Raw genomic sequence first — 20,160 nt, 5'->3', positions numbered from 1 at the left:
CTGCAAACCAACTTTTTTGATGATTCATGCCAGCTGACATCTGGGACATTGTCTGGACGTTTTGATTCTCTGAGTACGACTGTGTCAGGCTGCTGCTTAACTAGTCTGAGGCAGTTCTCTAGCTCCTAGGTATTAGTGAGGAGGAATTTGCAGCAGCAACAGAGCTTTTTAGGCCACTGTCAATTCCAGTGCCTAGGTTGATGCCATATAGAGTCATAGAGATGTACAGCATGGAAACAGACCCTTCAGTCCAACCCATCTATGCCGACCAGATATCCCAACCCAATCTAGTCCCACCTGTTAGCACCCAGCCCAAACCCTTCCTTTCATATACCCATCCAAATGCTTCTTAAATGTTGCAATTGTACCAGCGTCCACCACATCCTCTGGCAGCTCATTCCATACACATAACACCCTCTGCATGAAAAAGTTGCCCCTTAGGTCTCTTCTATATCTTTCCCCTCTCACCCTAAACCTATGCTCTCTAGTTTTGGACTCCACAACCCCAGGGAAAAGACTTTGCCTATTACCCTATCCATGCTTCTCATAATTTTGTAAACCTCTATAAAGGTCACCCCTCAGCCTCTGAGGCTCCAGGGAAAATAGCCCCAGCCCGTTCAGCCTCTTCCTATAGCTCAGATCCTCCAACCCTGGCAACATCCTTGTAAATCTTTTCTGAACCCTTTCAAGTTTCGCAACATCTTTCTGACAGGGAGGAGACCAGAATTGCACGCAATATTCTAACAGTGACCTAACCAATGTCCTATACAGCCACAACATGACCTGCCAATTCCTGTACTCAATACCCTGACCAATAAAGGAAAGCATACCAAACGCTGCCTTCACTATTCTATCTACCTGTAACTCCACTTTCAAGGAGCTACGAACCTGCACTCCAAGATCTCTTTGTTCAGCAACACTCCCTAGGATTTTACCATTAAGCGTATAAGTCCTGCTAAGATTTGCTTTCCCAAAATGCAGCACCTCGCATTTATCTGAATTAAACTCCATCTGCCACTTCTCAGCCCATTGGCCCATCTTGTTGTAATCTGAGGTAACCCTCTTCGCTGTCCACTACACCTCCAATTTTGATGTCATCTGCAAACTTACTAACTGTACCTCTTATTCTTGCATCCAAATAATTTGCGTAAATGACAAAAAGTAGAGGACCCAGCACCGATCCTTGTGGCACTCCACTGGTCACAGGCCTCCAGTCTGAAAAACAACCCTCCACCACCCTCTGTCTTCTACCTTTGAGGCAGTTCTGTATCCAAATGGCTAGTTCTCCCTTTATTCCATGAGATCTAACCTTGCTAATCAGTCTCCCATGGGGGACCTTGTCAAACGCCTTACTGAAGTCCATATAGATCACATCTATTGCTCTGCCCTCATCAATCTTCTTTGTTGTTTCTTCAAAAAACTCAATCAATTTTGTGAGACATGATTTCCCATGCACAAAGCCATGTTGACTATCCCTAATCAGTCCTTACCTTTCCAAATACATGTACATCCTGTCCCTCAGGATTCCCTCCAACAATTTACCCACCACTGAGGTCAGGCTTACCAGTTGACAGTTTCTTGGCTTGTCTTTACCGCCCTTCTTAAACAGTGGCACCATGTTTGCCATCCTCCAATCTTCCAGCACCTCACCTTTGGCTATCAATGATGCAAATGTCTCAGCAAGAGGCCCAGCAATCACTTCTCTAGTTTCCCACAGAGTTCTTGGGTGCACCTGATCAGGTCCTGGGAATTCATCCACCTTTAACCGTTTCAAGACATCCAGCACTTCCTCCTCTATAATCTGGACATTTTGCAAGATGTTACCATCTATTTCACTACAGCCTATATCTTCCATATCCTTTTCCACAGTAAATACTGATGCAAAATATTCATTTTGTAACACCCATTTTCTGTGGCTCCACACAAAAGCCGTCTTCTGATCTTTGAGGGGCCCTATTCTCTCCCTAGTTACCCTTTTGTTCTTTAATATATTTTTAAAAACCCTTTGAATTCTCTTTAATTCTATTTGCCAACATTATCTCCTGTCCTCTTTTTGCCCTCCTGATTTCCCTCTTAAGTATACTCCTACTTCCTCTATACTCTTCTAAGGATTCACTTGATCTATCCTGTCTATACCTGACATATGCTTCCTTTTTTTTAACCAAACCCTCAATTTCTTTAGTCATCCAGCATTCCCTTTACCTAGCAGCCGTTCCTTTCGCCCTGACAGGAATATACTTTCTCTGGATTCTTGTTATCTCATTTCTGAAAGCTTCTCATTTTCCAGCCGTCCCTTTACCTGCGAACATCTGCCTCCAATCAGCTTTCGAAAGTTCTTGCCTCATACTGTCAAAATTAGCCTTTCTCCAATTTAGAACTTCAACTTTTAGATCTGGTCTATCCTTTCCCATCACGACTTTAAAACGAATAGAATTTTTCAGCTGGATCATTTTTTTTTACCATTAGCACACACTGCGCACCCTCACCATCTGTTTCACTCGGTCCACCCTCCTTTGTTGGCTTAGAATCATCGTTTTTAGGCCCCCTTCAGTTCCAAAGCAAAATTATTGGACTTGAAATGCTAACTCTGTTTCTCTCTTCACAAACACTACCACACCTGTTGAGTTTCTCCAGCCCATCCTGTATATTTATTTCAAAAAGAGACAGACAGGTTGGTTTGTAATGCAAGTCTGAGATGTTTGCATCCAGGCAATGTTAGGTGAAGGAATACAGTGTATAAAAGTTTTAATATTTTTGAATACACAACAATAAGATGTATTAATAAAATGGAACTCTTGCCATTATGGTCAGAACAAACAGTTTATGTGGCCCCATACAGGCAGGAAACATTTTTTATTCCCTTGTAGGACATGGACGTCGTGAGTTGGGCCAGCATTTGTTGAAAGTCCTGAGGTGCCCTCAAAGGTGACAGGCTGCCTTCTTGAACCACAGCAGTCCTTGTGCTGCATGCAGAACGCACACTGCCATTGGGGGGGAAATTCCGGGATTTTGACCCAGTGAACTGAGAAAAACGGCAATGTATTTCAAAGTCAGAATGGTGAGGGTTCTGGAGGGGAGACATGTAAGGGGTGGTGTTCCCATGTATCTGTTGCACTAGGTGACAGAGCTCATGGGTTTTAAAGGACCTTTGGTGAATTTCTGTCGGGTATCATGTAGTTGGTACATACTGCTGCTACTGAGTGTCAGAAGTGGAGGTGGTGGATGTCTGTAAATATGGTGGCAATCAAATAGGTTGCATTGCCCTGGGCGATATCATAGAATTTCATAGAATCCCTACAATGTGGAAACAGGCCCTTCAGCTGAACAAATCCACACCAATCCTTCAAAGAGTAACCCAGCCAGACTCATTCCCCTACCTTATTATCCTATATTTACCCCTAACTAATGCAGCTAACCTACACATCCCTGAACACGTTGGGCAATTGAGCATGGCCAGTTCACCTAACTTGCACATCTTTGGACTGTGGGAGGAAACCAAGGCACACTGAGGAAACCCACAAAGACATGGGGAAAATGTGCAAACTCTGCACAGACAGTCGCCCGAGGCTGGAATCGAACCTAGCTCCCTGGCACTGTGAGGCAGCAGTGCTAACCACTGAGCCACCATGCCACCCATGTCAAGCTTCTTGGTCCTAGTTGGAGCTTCGCTCATTCAGGCGATTTGAAAGTATTCCATCAGATCCCTGGCTTGTGCTTTGTAGATAGCGGACATGTTTTCGAAAATCAGGAGGTGAGTTACTTGCTGTAGTATTCCAACTCTAAATGCTAAGAGGATGTTCCTGTCATGAGAATCTGGTACCAGAAGGTATAGTCTCAAAATATAGAAGCACCAATATAAGACTGAAATGAGGAATTTGTTCCAAAGATTGAGAGTGTTCAGAATTCCTTGCCACAGAGTACTGTGGGGTTATACTGAGCTGGTAAGGGAGAGGCCATGATCATGAAGGTGGTTCTCCCAGATTGAAGCTAGCCCATGGCCTTTTATGTGCTGACTGTGTATGATGTCTCCAAATATTCATCTGCAAAATTTGTGGTAATGGGGGATGGCATTGTCGGTGAGTAGCTTGATAGGACTGTTAAAGATGACTTTCATCATTCGCTGATTATTGAGTATAGATTGGTGGGACGGTGATTGGCTGAATTGCATTTGTCCTGTGTTTTTGTTTATTGGACATACTGGGCAATTTTCAACATTATCAAGCTGATGCCAGTATTGTAACTATACTGGAACAGCACGTCTAGGAAGGTGACAAGTACTGGAGCACAAGTCTCCAGCACTATTGTGAGAATTGTCAGTGGTTGAAGTCTTGGCTGCAGTTCCAATTGTCCTTTGTGGAGTGTGAATATCACGTGAATCAAAATTGGCCGAAGACTGGTATCGGTGATACTGGGGACCTGTGGAGCAAGCCTGTGCAATTACATTGAGACCCATTCTCTGCAGGCTTTGGGAATCATGTGCCCACACCTTCAGGGAGTCACTAATAGCAGTCAAATGAGCCAGAGCCCTCGACTTCTACTCTCCTCATAGCCGAACAGTGGCACATTAACAGCTCCACAGGGCATAACTGTGTGTTGAACTCAAGGCCCTTCCTGGAGTGTGTAATTTAGCTGCTTTCGAAATAAACTCATTGAGCACCTCATCATTGTGTTTGGAGAGCTGCAATTTGAGTGCAACTTAAGAACAATACTTCGTTGCAAATGCTGAATTAAGACAGCAAATGTTAATCTTCGCTACAAAATATATCAGTCATTTGATACAAATGTTTTTATTATTACTGTTGTTCTCTTGTAAGTGCTGTGTTTATCTCTTACTCTTAACAACTTTTACCAACAATGACTCATATAAATGTAGAACAAGAAAGAGGTTGCTAGCTCTTTGCTTGTATAATTTCAAATAATGCTTCGACCTTAAATTTTAACCGTAGTCCTGATCTTTCTAGTGCTTCAGATGGTAATGTTCTGTTCTCCCACAACACATGTATGAGTTGTAGGACCATGTGATGCTTTGTAACACAGTTCTTTTTGTGGCAGGTGCATTAAATGGTGATGGTTTTAAGAAACCTTCACTCCCTTTGGCTCCACCACAGAAGAAAACTCTCCATTCGAGCCTTCCGCATACAGGCCCAGAATTAACTGAAAGTGTTGATGTTGTCGGGGAGTCCGGGGTGAAAGCTGCACCAGCTGTGGAAAGCTCTGCACATCATGACGAAGAAACTCGACCTGAGCTCCAAGAAAGACCCGCACCAGATCAGCGGCCTATTGAGAAACCTCGTCCCAATCTTATATCACTGCCAAAGAAGCCCAAGTCAGCAGCCACCAGGTTACCTTCAGATAAATACAAGCCATGCCCTCCACTCCCATATGTGGAGCCACCATGGGGAGGGTTAGCAGAAGCCCCTTACAGCTTTGAGATCCTCAAGAATGGCAGCATAATCTCGGACATAAGTCTGAATTCAAAGAGCTTTTATGTTGTTGGGAGGCTTCCAACCTGTGACATCTCTCTTGAGCATCCTTCCATTTCTCGGTACCATGCCATAGTGCAACACAGGCGAGTTGCTGATGGCGAGAGTGGAACTGGATTTTATGTTTATGACTTGAACAGCACTCACGGGACAGTGGTAAACAAACAGAAAGTCAAACCGAACTGCTACCAAAGACTTAAAGTTGGCCATGTTATTAAATTTGGAGGGAGCACAAGACTCCTTGTGTTGCAGGTGAGAATGGAGTCAACTTCAAAGGAAAGTGCTTGTTGGCTGTATAATGGTGAATGTGTATTATTTTTATACTAAATTCAAAGTCCTGAAATGTTTTTAAAAAACACCTAATGGTGTGTTATGGACCAGGCCAGATATCCTCAAAACATTTCAAGAACACAGCACAGACCCTAACTTTGTAAGTTGTTTTAAGCAGGAAGGATGCAGCTGGTCAACAGAATACAGACTAACTTAAACTATCTGAAAACCCAACAGATCGTCCCAACTTAATTATGCTGTTCCAAATATTTGCAACAATCCCAATAAACACCCCTTGGCACAAAATGGTAAAAGCAAACACAGGGTCTTATAGGAGAGAGAGGGGTGGCAGCATGGAACACCCTCTTCCATGTAGCTGTTTCTTGGATCAGCAGCCTCAAAGTGACCTGACTGCTTTCAGTAATTAGCCAGACTGCCAAAACCAGAGAAAAACTGAGCTGAGAGAACTGGCCATTTCCCTTTCATTGTACACATTTTTTTTTAAAACTCGTAAGCCTTTTGCCTGAGGGGGCTATAATCTGTTAGTTATAATCAAACTGGTCCTAAAACCCATCCAAAGCCAGACTTTTCGGAATCGCTGCTTTTACAACCTCTCTGAAAAAAAACCAAGGACAGGGTAACCTTGTTAAAGGAGCATCATCATCACGTAGCATACTGACAACCATTTGTTCAGTCTTGTTCTGAAGTTCCAAGTGCAACCCAAGAACGAATCAAGATTAAAAGGGCAGACTCTACCTGTTAGATTAAGCTTAATAATGCCTCAGAATGTGTGGTATATTTTTTCTGTTCGGGTGTACTGCCTTCAACAGAATGCATTGTACAGTGTATATTACTCTGTAGAGAAGTGAATTCTAGATATGATAAATATCCAAGAGAAAAGTTTTAGACAAGTGAGGATTTTGTACCCACATTTTACTTGCACACTAATGATTCATTTGACTGTGGAGAATCTTCTCCACAGAGTTTGAATAGATCAAAATAAATTAGAAGGATATTTGGGCCCTTTTGCAAACTCAGTGACCCAGTTGAACATCAAAGGTTGGAGTTTTCAAATGATTTCTCCCAAGATGTCAGCATAACATGAATGGAGAAATGCTAATGATTCGGGAACTTTAAGTTTAAGCTAGTCACATCCATAATCACTGGAGTATTGGTAATATGTTAAGTCAGTTCAAAACTGGATATTCTCACAAAGCAATTCCTGACCACAACACTGACAGACGCCAGGTTGGAATAGCAAGTTCGTGTATGTTTATTCTCATTCAGGCTGCTTATAATGCATATTCTCGGCTGCAAGCCCATGTTGCAAACAGTATTGATCTCCTGAACAGCAGTAAAAAGGGGTCAATTGACGTCTGTCCAAGGACTGTTGTGTTGCTGATGCTACACCTTAAGTTGAACCAGTTAACTACAGCAGAGTGTAATTTTAACTACTGATGACCATAGGCCTTTTTAATCAAAATAGGGGTGACACGATGACTCACTGGTTAGCACACTGGTCTCACAGTGCCAGGGACTCGGGTACAATTCCAGCCTTGGGCAACTGGCTGTGTGGAGTTTGCACATTCTCCCCATGTCCGTTTGGGTTTCCTCCTACAGTCCGAAGATGTACAGGTTAGATGGATTGGCAATGCTGAATTGACCATAGTGTCCAAGGATGTGTAGGCTAGGTGGATTAGCCATAGGGAATACAGGGTTACAGTGACAGGATAGTGGGGTGAGTATAGGTGGGATGCTCTTCAGAGAGTTGCTTTAGACATGTTGGGCTGAATGGTCTGTTTGCACACTGTCGGGATTCTATGAATAGCAGCTGTATGTTCTGTGTAAAACAGTCAATTGAAGTGAATTAGAAAATAAGTCTTGGCACATTGGCTGAGTTAATGAAAGAATGGCTCATTTCCTAATAACCCCATTCTTCTTTGAGATGCTGGAAAAGCCCTGTTCCAGTCACTAAACTGATTGACAGTGATCCTATGAACTACTTTGATACACTTCATTATGTTAATTGTGCTATACAATTGCAAATTTTATTACAGCTTAGCAAAACCATATTGCCCTTTCTTTTCAAATAATAGAATTCTATTGAGTTGCTCTTCACAGTTAGAAGAATTGCTGCAGTACTGGTTAATACTGCAAAGGATGAACAGAAAACATCCTGATTAGTTTCTGAGAGACCACTAAACTCCAGCATTGTCCCCTGACAATATATTAAAACAAACCTGAATTTAAGCCAGTATAATTCAGTCTGTTGTTACATTGAAGAAAAATGCTCTGTCCACAAAGAACTTGAGATTTGGAATGACAGAATCTAATCAGAATTGTTTTTCAAGGATTGATTGGACACAGTACAAATAGTAAATGCTCACCCTTGGTAAAGTGGTCATCCTCTTGAACCAACATGAAAGTTGAAGTGAAGATCACGCAAGCTGCTAAATCCTGTTTGTTTCTACTTGTGAGCAATACACCCTGTCGAGCAGCTGTCACTGAATTGCCTACCAGAGATTTTTTTTTGTTTCAAAACGGTGCGACCAAAAGCCAAGGTTTCTACAGATACTGCTTTAATTTGTTTTCTCCCTTGCATCACTTCCACTTGATAGTGTGGTTTTATGGAATTATTGAAATTTAGAGGTTTTTTTTTAAAAAGCCATTTAGTCCATTGTATCTGCCAACCTAAAAGGACCTATCCAGCCTATTTGTACATTGTAGCTCTTGGTCCTGTGGTACAGTGTTTAAAGTGCATGTCCAAGGACTTTTTGCATTGAGGTGTTCTGCCTTTGGGCCTGCCAATCTTCCTCACAGCTGTGATTTTTGTTTCTTTAAATGACATGACTTTTTAAATCCCCCTTTCTCTCGTGTATGGAAACCCTGTGATGAATGATGTGGGCTTGCAATTTGCACCATTCTTTAAACCACGTTCCCAGAAATAGCTACAATATCATACTTCCAAGTGGGTCTCTGTGTTCAGCTCATTTCCTTTATTTATTAGACTACTTTCATTGGAGCAAACATCATTAATCACTGGCAACTCTTTTGTCTATTTTTTATCTTCTGTAATGTTGCTTTTTGTTCAATGTATCAAGCCTCAAAATTTCATTGTTTTTCTGTTTTCTCAATCTACACCTGGCTCTCCATTCCCTCTTTCAAGCTTGTTTATATCCTCCACCTCCAGCTGCAGTGAAACTGCTCCTTTAACTTTAACTCTCCTTTAACTCCTGATGAAGGGCTTTTGCCTGAAACGTCGATTTTCCTGCTCCTCGGATGCTGCCTGACCTGCTGTGCTTTTCCAGCACCACTCTGATCTAAACTCTGGTTTCCAGCATCTGCAGTCCTCACGTTTGCTTAGTTGATTTTCCCTTAAATTTGTTCTGCAGACCTGATCCAACAGTTTCAGAATTCAAAAGCCCTCCTTCCAGGGCCATACCTTCATTCACACATTCATTTGCACAAACCTCTTGTTTCTGTGCACACTGACCCCAGGAGTTGTTGAGGAATTACCATCTTTCAGGCCCTACTGATTGATTTACTGTACAACCTCAGTTATTTCCCCATGGTAGGCTACGGCAAAAAATACGGAGGTATGGCATTGAGGGTGAGTTGGAGGTTTGGATTAGGAATTGGCTGGCTGGAAGAAGACAGAGGGTAGTAGTTGATGGTAAAGGTTCATCTTGGAGTGCAGTTTACCAGCAGTGTTCCGCAAGGATCTGTTTAGGGACCATTGCTGTTTGTCATTTTTATAAATGACCTGGAGGAGGGGCTACAAGGTTGGGTGAGCAAGTTTGCGGATGATACAAAAGTCGGTGGAGTTGTTGACAGTGAGGAAGGATGTGGCAGGTTACAGCGGGATACAGATAAGCTGCAGAGCTGGGCAGAAAGGTGGCAAATGGAGTTCAATGTAGCTAAATGTGAAGTGATTCACTTTGGTAAGAGTAACAAGAAGATGGAGTACTAGGCTAATGGTCAGATACTTGATAGTGTGGATGAGCAGAGGGATCTTGGTGTCCATGTACACAAATCTCTGAAAGTTGCCACCCAGGTAAATAGTGCTGTGAAGAAGGCATACGGTGTACTGGCTTTTATTGGTAGAGGAATTGAGTTCCGGAGTCCTGAGATCATGTTGCAATTGTATAAGACTCTGGTGCGGCCGCATCTGGAGTATTGTGTGCAGTTTTGGTCGCCGTACTATAGGAAGGATGTGGAGGCACTGGAACGGGTGCAGAGGAGGTTTACCAGGATGTTGCCTGGTATGGTAGGAAGATCGTATGAGGAAAGGCTGAGGCACTTGGGGCTGTTTTCATTGGAGAAAAGAAGGCTTAGGGGTGACTTGATAGAGGTGTACAAGATGTTTAGGGGTTTAGATAGGGTTGACAGTGAGAACCTTTTTCCACCTATGGAGTCATATATAACGAGGGGGCATAGCTTTAAATTAAGGGGTGGTAGGAATAGGACTGATGTTAGGGGTAGATTCTTTACTCAGTGAGTCGTGAGTTCATGGAATGCCCTACCAGTAATAGTGATGGACTCTCCGTCTTTATGGGCATTTAAACGGGCATTGGATAGGCATATGGAGGAAAGTGGGCTAGTGTAGATTAGGTGGGCTTGGATCGGCGCAACATCGAGGGCCGAAGGGCCTGTACTGCACTGTATTTTTCTATGTTCTATATTCTATCTGAATTTCAGGTTATCCGAACAAAATCTCAAAACCCTGGAAAAATTTTATTAAATTTAAATAAAAGCATCAGCGAGAGCTGGCAGCGGGAGCAGGAAGAGAGTTGCCGCGGACACCCTGTTCCTGCTATTGCCACCGCCACAGGCACCCTGTTACTGCTATATGCCACCACCACGGGCACCCTGTTCCTGCTATATGCTGCCACTACGGGCACCCTGTTCCTGCTACATGCTGCCACCACAGGCACACTGTTCCTGCTATATGCAGCCACCACGGGCACCCTGTTCCTACTATAGCCGCCGCCACGGGCACCCTGTGCCTGCTATATGCTGCCACCATGGGCACACTGTTCCTGCTATATGCAGCCACCACAGGCACCCTGTTCCTGGTATATGCCGTCTCCACGGGCACCCTGCTCCCGCTATATGCAGCCACCACGGGCACTCAGTTCCTGCTTTTGCCACTGCCATGGAAACCCTGTTCCTGCTATTGCCATCGCCATGGGCACCCTGTTCCTGGTATATGCCACTGCCACGGGCACCCTGTTCCTGCTATATGCTGCCACTACGGGCACCCTGTTCCTGCTACATGCTGCCACCACAGGCACCCTGTTCCTGCTATATGCCGTCTCCACGGGCACCCTGCTCCCGCTATACGCAGCCACCACGGGCACTCAGTTCCTGCTTTTGCCACTGCCATGGAAACCCTGTTCCTGCTATTGCCATCGTCATGGGCACCCTGTTCCTGGTATATGCCACTGCCACGGGCACCCTGTTCCTGCTATTGCTACTGTCACCGGAGCCCTGTTCCTGCTATATGCCACTGCCACGGTCACCGTGTTCCTGCTATATGCCGCCACCACGGGCACCCTGTTCCTGCTATTGACACTGCCACCGGAACCCTGTTCCTGCTATATGCCACCGCCAAGGTCACCCTGTTCCTCCTATATGCCGCCACCACGGGCACCTTGTTCCTGCTATTGACACTGCCACAGCTACCCTTTCCTGCTACATGCAGCCACCGCGGGCACCCTGTTCCTGCTGCATGCCTCCGCCACGGGCATCCTGTTCCTGCTGTATGCAGCCACCACAGGCACCCTGTTCCTGCTATTGCCGCCACCACGGTCACCCTGTTCCTCCTATATGCAGCCGCCACGGTCACCCTGTTCCTCCTATATGCCGCCACCACGGTCACCCTGTTCCTCCTATATGCTGCTGCCACGGGCACCCTGTTCCTGCTATTGTTGCCACCCCCCGATCCGTTATCTGAACAAAGCACTCCCCACCCGTCTTGTTCGAATAATCGAGGTTGTTCTGTATATGCTAGATCTCTCAAATCTGCCTGCAGAACCTTATCTGCTACAAATGTGAGTGTTGACATCTCTTTGTTTAGCATTTGGAGTGGTGTAGTGGTTTGCACTCCTGTTTCACCCAGTGCCAGTGACCCAGAGGCGGTTCCAGCCTCCGGCGAGTCTGTGTGGGTTTCAGTTGGGAGCTCCGGCTTCCTACCACAGTCCAAAGAAATGCCGATTAAGTGGACTGGCCCTGCTAAATTGATGTGAAGGGTAGGTAGATTAGCGATATAAAATAAGACAGGGGTGGGGATCTGGGTCTGAGTGGGATATCTTCGGAGGATTGGCGCACATTCAATGAGCGGATTACTTCTTTCAGCACTATTGGGATTCTGTAAATTCCCTTCAATATTTCACAGATGCTCTGTGATTTCCTTGATCCTAGCACCATATCACCACAGAATCATTATAATCCTTTCAGAAGCACCTGCTATTACTATTGCTTTCCCAATTATCTTGTTCCCTGTATGACTGAATGAGACATGATGCCAGTCTTTGACTGTTCTCCCCAGAGAATCAGCACCCTCACCAGCATTCTGGACTGAAAACTGGTTAAAGAACAATGTATTCCGATGTCCTGTACTTGTGCACATTTGTCTGTCTGACCTTCTGCCATTCCCTTTTCTGCCTGTGCTCTTAAGCTGAAGGGTGACCATCCTCCTCCAATAACCTGCTATCCACAAAGCCCCTCAGATCGGCTATTGTGATGCCAGTTGCTGTTCAAGCACTGAAATCTGGAACTCAAACTCCTCCAACTGACAACACTCCACATAAGTATGGTTGAAGTGTCTGGAGTTCCCACGTGACAGAATATGAATTCAGATATGAACGTAATGTCCAATCTTACATTTGGATCTCAGCAGAACAGATTTGAAGTCAAGACTTGCCCTAATTTGTTCGCTAGCTACTTGCCAGTCTGCTCTTTCCCAAGTACTCCTGCCCCTGTAGGTGTCATTTCACCTTACTACTTGACCCTCATGCTCCCTTACCTCCAAGCTGTTCAATTCTTCAATGAATTGATTAACTGTTAAAATATGTTATGCTTGCATGTGGTGGAGATATTGAAGCCTTCTATTTAAACCCCTCAGGTTCTGGTGTTCCTCTCTCTGTATCGATTTTGATGTCACTCTGTCAGCATCTTTTTATTTTTCCTATGTTTGGCTTAGTGTGCTTCAATTTCTTTTTATGTCCGGTCTCCAACCGTTTTGCTATGATTTTTGGAATTTCCCATCTGCACATTCTCTGTGGTATCCAGGTATCTTTGGATTTACTGTTTTTTTTTGCCTTGGTCAATACCAGACCTGTTCACCAAAAGTCCAGGGTAACTTTTGCCCTTTGTTTATTTCTGCTGTAGCCTTTGAGAAAGTCTACACCCCTACAACCTCCCAATAGTTTCCCCACACTTTGTATCCTGCCATACCACAGTTGCATGAAGAGGTCCCCTTTTGCCGGTGCAGCTTTTTCTTTGTTTTTTATGCTGTCCCTCAACACATTGCAGACTTAAATGGTAGGCACTTTATTTATAAATGTTTTTGTAATTTTTATTTTTAAATGTGAAAAAATGTTTTAGCATTTGTTCCGTGCACCATGAGCCTTTGAATCCATGACATCACAGAATGTTACCCCTCTATGAGAAGGATATTATGCTGGAGAGGATCCAGAAAAGATTTTCCAGGATGCTGTCAGGAATGGAGGACTTGAGTCATAAAATAGGCTCAGAAATTTTCCACAGGAGTGTAGGAGGATGAGGGGTAACCTCGGAGAGGTTTATAAACTCGTGAGACACATGGATAAGGTGAATAGCAAAGGCCTTTTCCCGAGGGTAGGGGTGTTCAAAAGGAGGGAAAATAATTTTAAGATGTGAGAGAGTTAAAAAGGGCATTTTTTTTTTTACAGAGTGGTTTCTGTGTGGAATGAACTGCCAAACAAAGTGGTGGATGCGAGGTTAGAGCTTTTATAAGACATTTGGATAAATACATAAATAGAATAGGTTTGGATGAAAAAGGGCCAAATGCAGACAAATGGGATTTGTTTAGTTTGGGGACATGGTTGGCATGAAGTAGTTGGGCCAAAATGTCTTTTCCATGCTGTATGACTCTGATTTATATATCATTTCTTCAGCTTATCCAGTACCATTCTTATCATGTTATTTCTGAGGCAGTTACTTTCTGTCAAAAGGTATTTCTGGTGATGCTCAGCTATCTTTACTTTGCTAGTGAGCCTTTGCATCCTATGTTTCAGTCACAGATATTTCTCTCCTAATTCCCTCACTGCTGCCCACCCAATCATTGGAAAAGCAAACTTGATGCTGGGTTATACAAATGCACCAAATCTTGTATTTAAGTGCCTTGCTGTAGTACCCATCCCAGGATGCTTTGTCGGGACACAAAATGATCATTAAAAATTGTCACAAAGCCATATGTGCTAATGTTAGGACAGGGCTTAATCAATGGGTTTATGTAAATGAGGAGAGAAAGACCGATCGATTCAGGGAGAAATTCCAGTGCTTATGAACTGAGCAAGTGTTTGTACAATGTCAATGATGGAACAATGAAAACCAGGGACATGTAAAAGGCACAAATGGGATGATTTCTGAGATCGCTGTAGGTAATGAGTTGGCACGGTGGCATAGTGGTTAGCACTGCTGTCTCACAGCACCAGAGATCCGGGTTCAATACCCGCCTTCGGCGTCTGTAGAGTTTGCATGTTCTCCCCATGTCTGCGTGGGTTTCCTCCGGGTACTCCGGTTTCCTCCCACAGTCCAGTAGTGTGCAGGTTAGGTGAATTGACCATGCTAACTTGCCCGTAGTGTTAGGTGAAGGGGTAAATGTTGGGGAATGGGTCTGGGTGGGTTGCGCTTCGGCGGGTCAGTGTGGACTTGTTGGACAGAAGGGCCTGTTTTCACACTGTAAGTAATCTAATCTAATAAGATTGGGTAACACCTGCCCAGCTTCTAGTCAAACTGAGAGAAAGGCAAAAGCATGTACTAATTACCAAGACATGTGAACCACTTGTCATCCTCCTGGTTTGTTATGTCCCTCCTCTTCAGATCCATTCACATTCATGAATGCCGGTTGCCACTTTAACACTCTCTCAATTCAAGCTCCAGGAAGAAAGCATTCAGAGAAAAGAACAAAACAGAGCGAGAGTATGAAATGTAAAATTGTTAGAGAATTTAGATAAATCTTTGCACCATGTACCCTCCCACTAATACACCTTGTTTGTTGATGTAATTTTATTTTGGCCATCTGTTTCCATAACTACTACCTTTAATCAATGCATGAAATGAGAGATTATTTTTTAATAAGATATAACTAGATAGTTCTGGTTTATTTCTCTTGTATAGAAAATAGGAGTCAGACTCGGCTATTTGGCCCCTCCAGCCCGCTCTGTCATTCAATACAATCATGAGTGACCATTTAATTCAGTATCCTGTTCCTGCTTTCTTCCCACACCCTTTGAGCCCTTCAGCCCTCAGAACCATATCTATTCCTGCAGCCCTGCATCAAATAGAAGTAAATATTTATGTTGTTAAAAGAGTGGCAGAGTGATATAGTAACCTAATTTCTCAGGCAGTCCATGCAGCCACTGTTACAGTTATCCAATGCAGTTACCCTCTTTTACGTTTATTGTTGTAAGTTCTTGTTAGCTTCGCAAACTGACTTATCATTTGTTCTATTGGGCAGTTTTTTAAACCAGTTAATTTGAGTGACCCAAGAACAATGCCACCTCAACTTTAAACACGAAACTGGGATAACTGAAATGAAGTATCCCTGGAGTTTTGTCCTAAAGTTGTATTATGGGACTGGTCGGGTTATTAAAGGAGGATCCTATGATCTTCCAGATTTATTTTAAATTTCATGATGCTATTTGTGTGCAGGGCCCAGAAGAGGATGAAGATGAGGAATCTGATTTCACTGTGACTGAGCTGGTGCAGAGGAGCCAGCAGCACAAGCAGCTGGAGAAACGAATGCTGGGTGAAGATTCTGATGAGGACGAAAGTGCGGATGTTGAGTCAGTGGAACAGCCCAGGCCACCTGCAGCCAGCAGTGTCACTGGTTGTACGTGGGGAATTGGTAGGTGCACCCACAACGTAGAGGGCTGGAGAATTGCCAGCTTAATGAGCTGATTCAAAAAAAATCTAAAGATAAGCCCAGCAATGTCTGTCTAATCAGTTCAACTACAATGGTAGACACACTTCCAGAAACAATTATATACAGTAGGATTAAGAGCAAAAATGGTCGTAGTCCTACTGGACCATAGGGCTGCTCTCTCTTGTCAGCCACATGGGAAAATATGGATTAATTTGGAAGAGTCAACATGAATTTGTTGCAGGAAAATTATGTCTAACTAACCTGGAGGAAACTTTGAAGAAGTAACAGAGGATTTTTACTTTGTGTGATGTGGGTGTTGCTGGCTAGACCAGCCACCCTAATTGCCCAGAGGGCAGTTTTGAGCCGCATGGCTGTGTCATATATTAGGCCATGAGAAAGAGGAACAGGAGTAGGCCATTTGGTCCCTCCAGCCTGATCTGCCTTTCGATAGGGTAATGAATGATCTGGCATACTTCGCATCCGCTTTGCTTCCCTTTCCCCTTGATCCTTGATTTCCCCTATGATCAAGAATCTGTCTTAGCCCTGAATATACACAAGGGTTCTGCCCCCACACCTCTCTGTGACAGGAAGTGCGAAAGACACTCAACCCCCTGCATTTCTGTCTTTGATTTAGGTTTGCATTAGATGTGTAGGCAACACCTTTAAAAATCCTGAAGAGTTCTGCATGGTGAATTTATTACTGTTGATTGGGCAGAAAAGTAGAAAGTGGAATTCAAACTGTCGAAATGCAAGGATATCAATTTGGGGAGGGCGAACAAAGCAAAAGAATGTACAATAAACAGGAGGTTATTGGGAAGAACAGAGGAAAGCAGAAGCCTTATACTGTTTGTCTATTGGAACCTGTCGGTGGCAGAACTGGCCAATGAAGTGGTGAAGGTCTATTAGACTTGCAAGCCTCCCCTCAATGATTCTGGTCCTACTCTTGTTTAATTGCAACTCATCCACCTTGTACAGGTCCTACTGCCCCCAGAAATGATTGTAATGCTCCAGAACCACAACACTGTTCCCTCTGTACCAGCTGTGCATTCATCTGGACCTATTCTTTGCTCACGAGCATGTGGTGCCAGCAATTACTGCCTTTTGAATCCTATTCTCAAATGTGCTTCCTAGTTTCCAAAGTTCTGCTTAGAGAATCTCATCCTTTTGTTCTGCCTCTGCCATTGATACCAATATGTACTGCGATCTCTCTCTGACCTTGCCTTTCAGAATGCCCTGTAGCTATTCCGTGACACCCCTGGCACGAGGGAGGTAACATACTATCTTGGAGTTGATGTTGCCATGGTTGGAGGATTTGACTTATGAGGAGAGGCTGAACAGACTGGGGCTGTTTTCCCTGGAGCGTCGGAGGTCGAGGGGTGACTTATAGAGGTTTATAAAATTATGAGAGGCATGGATAGAGTCAGGGAGTCCAAAACAAGAGGGCATAGGTTTAGGGTGAGAGGGGAAAGATATGAAAGAGACCTAAGGGGCTACTTTTTCACGCAGAGGGTGGTACATGTATGGAATGAGCTGCCAAAGGAAGTGGTGGAGGCTGGTACAATTGCAACATTTAAGAGGCATTTGGATGGGTATATGAATAGGAAGGGTTTGGAGGGATATGGGCGGGCGCTGGCAGATGGGACTAGATTGGGTTGGGATATCTGGTTGGCATGGACAGGTTGGACTGAATGGTCTGTTTCCATGCTGTACATCTCTATGATTCTAGATGCTTTCCTTTATGGGATATAATATGGGAAATATAAAATGCTAGTTAGGCCACTACTGGAATTTTGTGTGCAGTCCTGGTCATCACATTACAGGAAGTACAAAATTGCTTTGGGAGAGGGTGGATGGAGGAGCTTTTCATGTGTGTTGTCAGGGCATGAAAATTGTTGCTGTGAGGAATGATTGCACAGACTAGACTTTTGAATGGAACAGAGAAGGCTAAGGGGTGACCTAATTGAGGTGTGTGAAATAACGAAGGGTATGGATGTAGAGAAAACCTTTTCACACAGAGGGTGTTAAATGCTTGGAATTTGCTGCTCAGCTTCATGACTGAGAAGGAATCCCTGAGGAAATCTGGATCTGTGCCTGAAGGGATGTCACCTGTAGATCAGGTACTGAAATAAGGAGTTGAAATGGGTGGCTAGTTTATTCAGCTACCTCACACTGTAGGCTAAATGGCCTGTCCTGGGCTATCACCATTCTATGTTTCGATAACCAAGCTCGGAAACATGAGCCATTCTGATTAGTGTTTTTTGACCTTCATTAATTGCTGTGCACATTCAAGTCAACCATTGCTTGCTCTAAGCTCTGTTAGGTAAGTAGAGTCTGAATTGTTTTTTGATGTATAAATAGAGGTATCAGTTCACAATCTTGAGTAAAAGGTAATGTTGCATACAAGGACCCATATGCTGTAAAAATAAAGGAGCCAGTTGGATAGATGACCAACTGTTTTGAGGGGATTTCTTCATCCCAGTATATCTTGTGCCAAGTCTGTGGCATTGATGCACCATCCTATCATCATGTTGTCAGGTTTCTGCATTGTACATTTTCAGTAAAGGCTTATGCAAGGAGTCATTTTCCAGGTGACTGAGATGTGACAAATTTCTCAAGATCAGTGTGTTTATGCAACAGAGTGCAGGGGACCTACATGTTGCAGTCAACGGAGACCAGATGATAGTGAAGCTATTCAGTATTTAGAAATGGACAACTTTCCTTCAGTGTTTCCCTTTTCTTTCCCTGTCTCTACCCTCCATTTAATATTTTGGGCCACCATCAGCCCCACCCTGCAACATTTAACACATTACCACTAAAGAAGTAAACCCAATCAAGAAAAAAAAAGATAAAATATTTGTGGAATGAAAACTGTCATCAGTAAAAAGTGAACATGTTGATTGATGAATGAGTCCCCATCAAGTTCAACCAGAAAAATAATTTAGCTTCTTCCGTCTCACTGTTTCCCTCCCTTCCCATTTGCACCCAACTATTTCCTTTTGCTAGACTTGGTCCAAGACCATCAGAAGTGAGACTGTATCTCACTTGGCAGCCAGTGATCTACAGTTCAATGAATTAGCATATAAAGTAGGTTGTGTCTGCTAAATTTGTGAATTTATTTTTTAATATTTCAACAGTTGAGGATGCAGTGGAAGATGAAAGTGAAGACAACCCATATTCCATTGAATTCCAGGAGGACCGCGAAGCTTTTTATATCAAAGACCCGAAGAAAGCACTCCAGGGTTTCTTTGATAGGGAAGGTATGTTTTTTCCAAACAAAGTCTCTGCTACCAGAAAATGAAACGACCACTGCAGAATTAAAAACTGTCTCAGTGTCAGGAAAGATAACATTATTTCAATAAATGTAATATTTTATGCATTAAAGCAGCCAGGTTATGTGATCTTACTTTTCATTTTTAGTTTCCTCCAGCCTTTCCTGAAGGCAAAAGACTTTGTTGGAATGCAATCTGCTTAATCTGTCAGCTTTCCAGTTCCTTGTCCCTTCAGCATTTCTTCATTTGTTAACGCAGACATTAATTGTCAATTTGATGCCTTCCATGGTCAAACATCACAACAAAGTCATCATGTCCTAGGTGGAGTCAGATACTCGAGACCTTCAGGGGTAAAAAATCTGAGTTTAAACCTAGTGGTCAGCTTTTTAAAAATTCACATTCATGATTCTACTTGCCGTAACCTTGCCCTTCCATATCTCTATAAACTCCTCCAGCACTTAAGATTAGATTAGATTACTTACAGTGTGGAAACAGGCCCTTCGACCCAACAAGACCACACCGACCCGCCGAAGCGCAACCAACCCATACCCCTACATTTACCCCTTATCTAATACTACGGGCAATTTAGCATGGCCAATTCACCTGACTCGCACATCTTTGGACTGTGGGAGGAAACCGGAGTATCCGGAGGAAACCCACGCAGACATGGGGAGAATATGCAAACTCCACACAGACAGTCGCCGGAGTCGGGAATTGAACCCGGGTCTCTGGCGTTGCCGCCCACTACTTAAGTGTCTAAGTTCTCTGTGGTCCTTCAATTCGGGGAGAATGCAAGTAAGTGGTGTTGAAATATCCATTAGCCATGATTGAATGGTGGAGTGGACTCAATGGGCCGAATGGCCTTACTTCCATTCTTATGTGTTATGGTCTTAATTCTGGCCTCTGATAAATCCTTGCTGCATCAGAGATGATCATGTCTTCGTTTACCTTGGCCCTAAATTATTCAATTAATTCATAGTTGTACAGTTGTAAAACACAAATAGTC

The 20,160-nt window shown here is 43.6% G+C and overlaps 1 protein-coding gene across 1 annotated transcript in view; it reads left to right on the top strand.

Annotated features, from left to right (window-relative positions):
* The window catches only part of slc4a1ap (solute carrier family 4 member 1 adaptor protein), a 149,723-nt gene that overhangs the window by 23,552 nt on the left and 106,011 nt on the right, over positions 1–20,160 (top strand). The window contains exons 2-4 of the mRNA XM_060849116.1: positions 5,053–5,735; positions 15,672–15,867; positions 19,020–19,142. Coding sequence (XP_060705099.1) covers positions 5,053–5,735; positions 15,672–15,867; positions 19,020–19,142 — 1,002 coding nt within the window. The remainder of the gene's footprint in view (positions 1–5,052; positions 5,736–15,671; positions 15,868–19,019; positions 19,143–20,160) is intronic.

The sequence above is a fragment of the Hemiscyllium ocellatum genome, chromosome 3, assembly GCF_020745735.1.
Source record: "Hemiscyllium ocellatum isolate sHemOce1 chromosome 3, sHemOce1.pat.X.cur, whole genome shotgun sequence".
Classification (NCBI taxonomy): Eukaryota; Metazoa; Chordata; class Chondrichthyes; order Orectolobiformes; family Hemiscylliidae; genus Hemiscyllium; species Hemiscyllium ocellatum.
The sequence above is the reverse complement of the archived record's forward strand: the minus strand, read 5'-3'. Positions and strand labels throughout refer to the sequence as shown.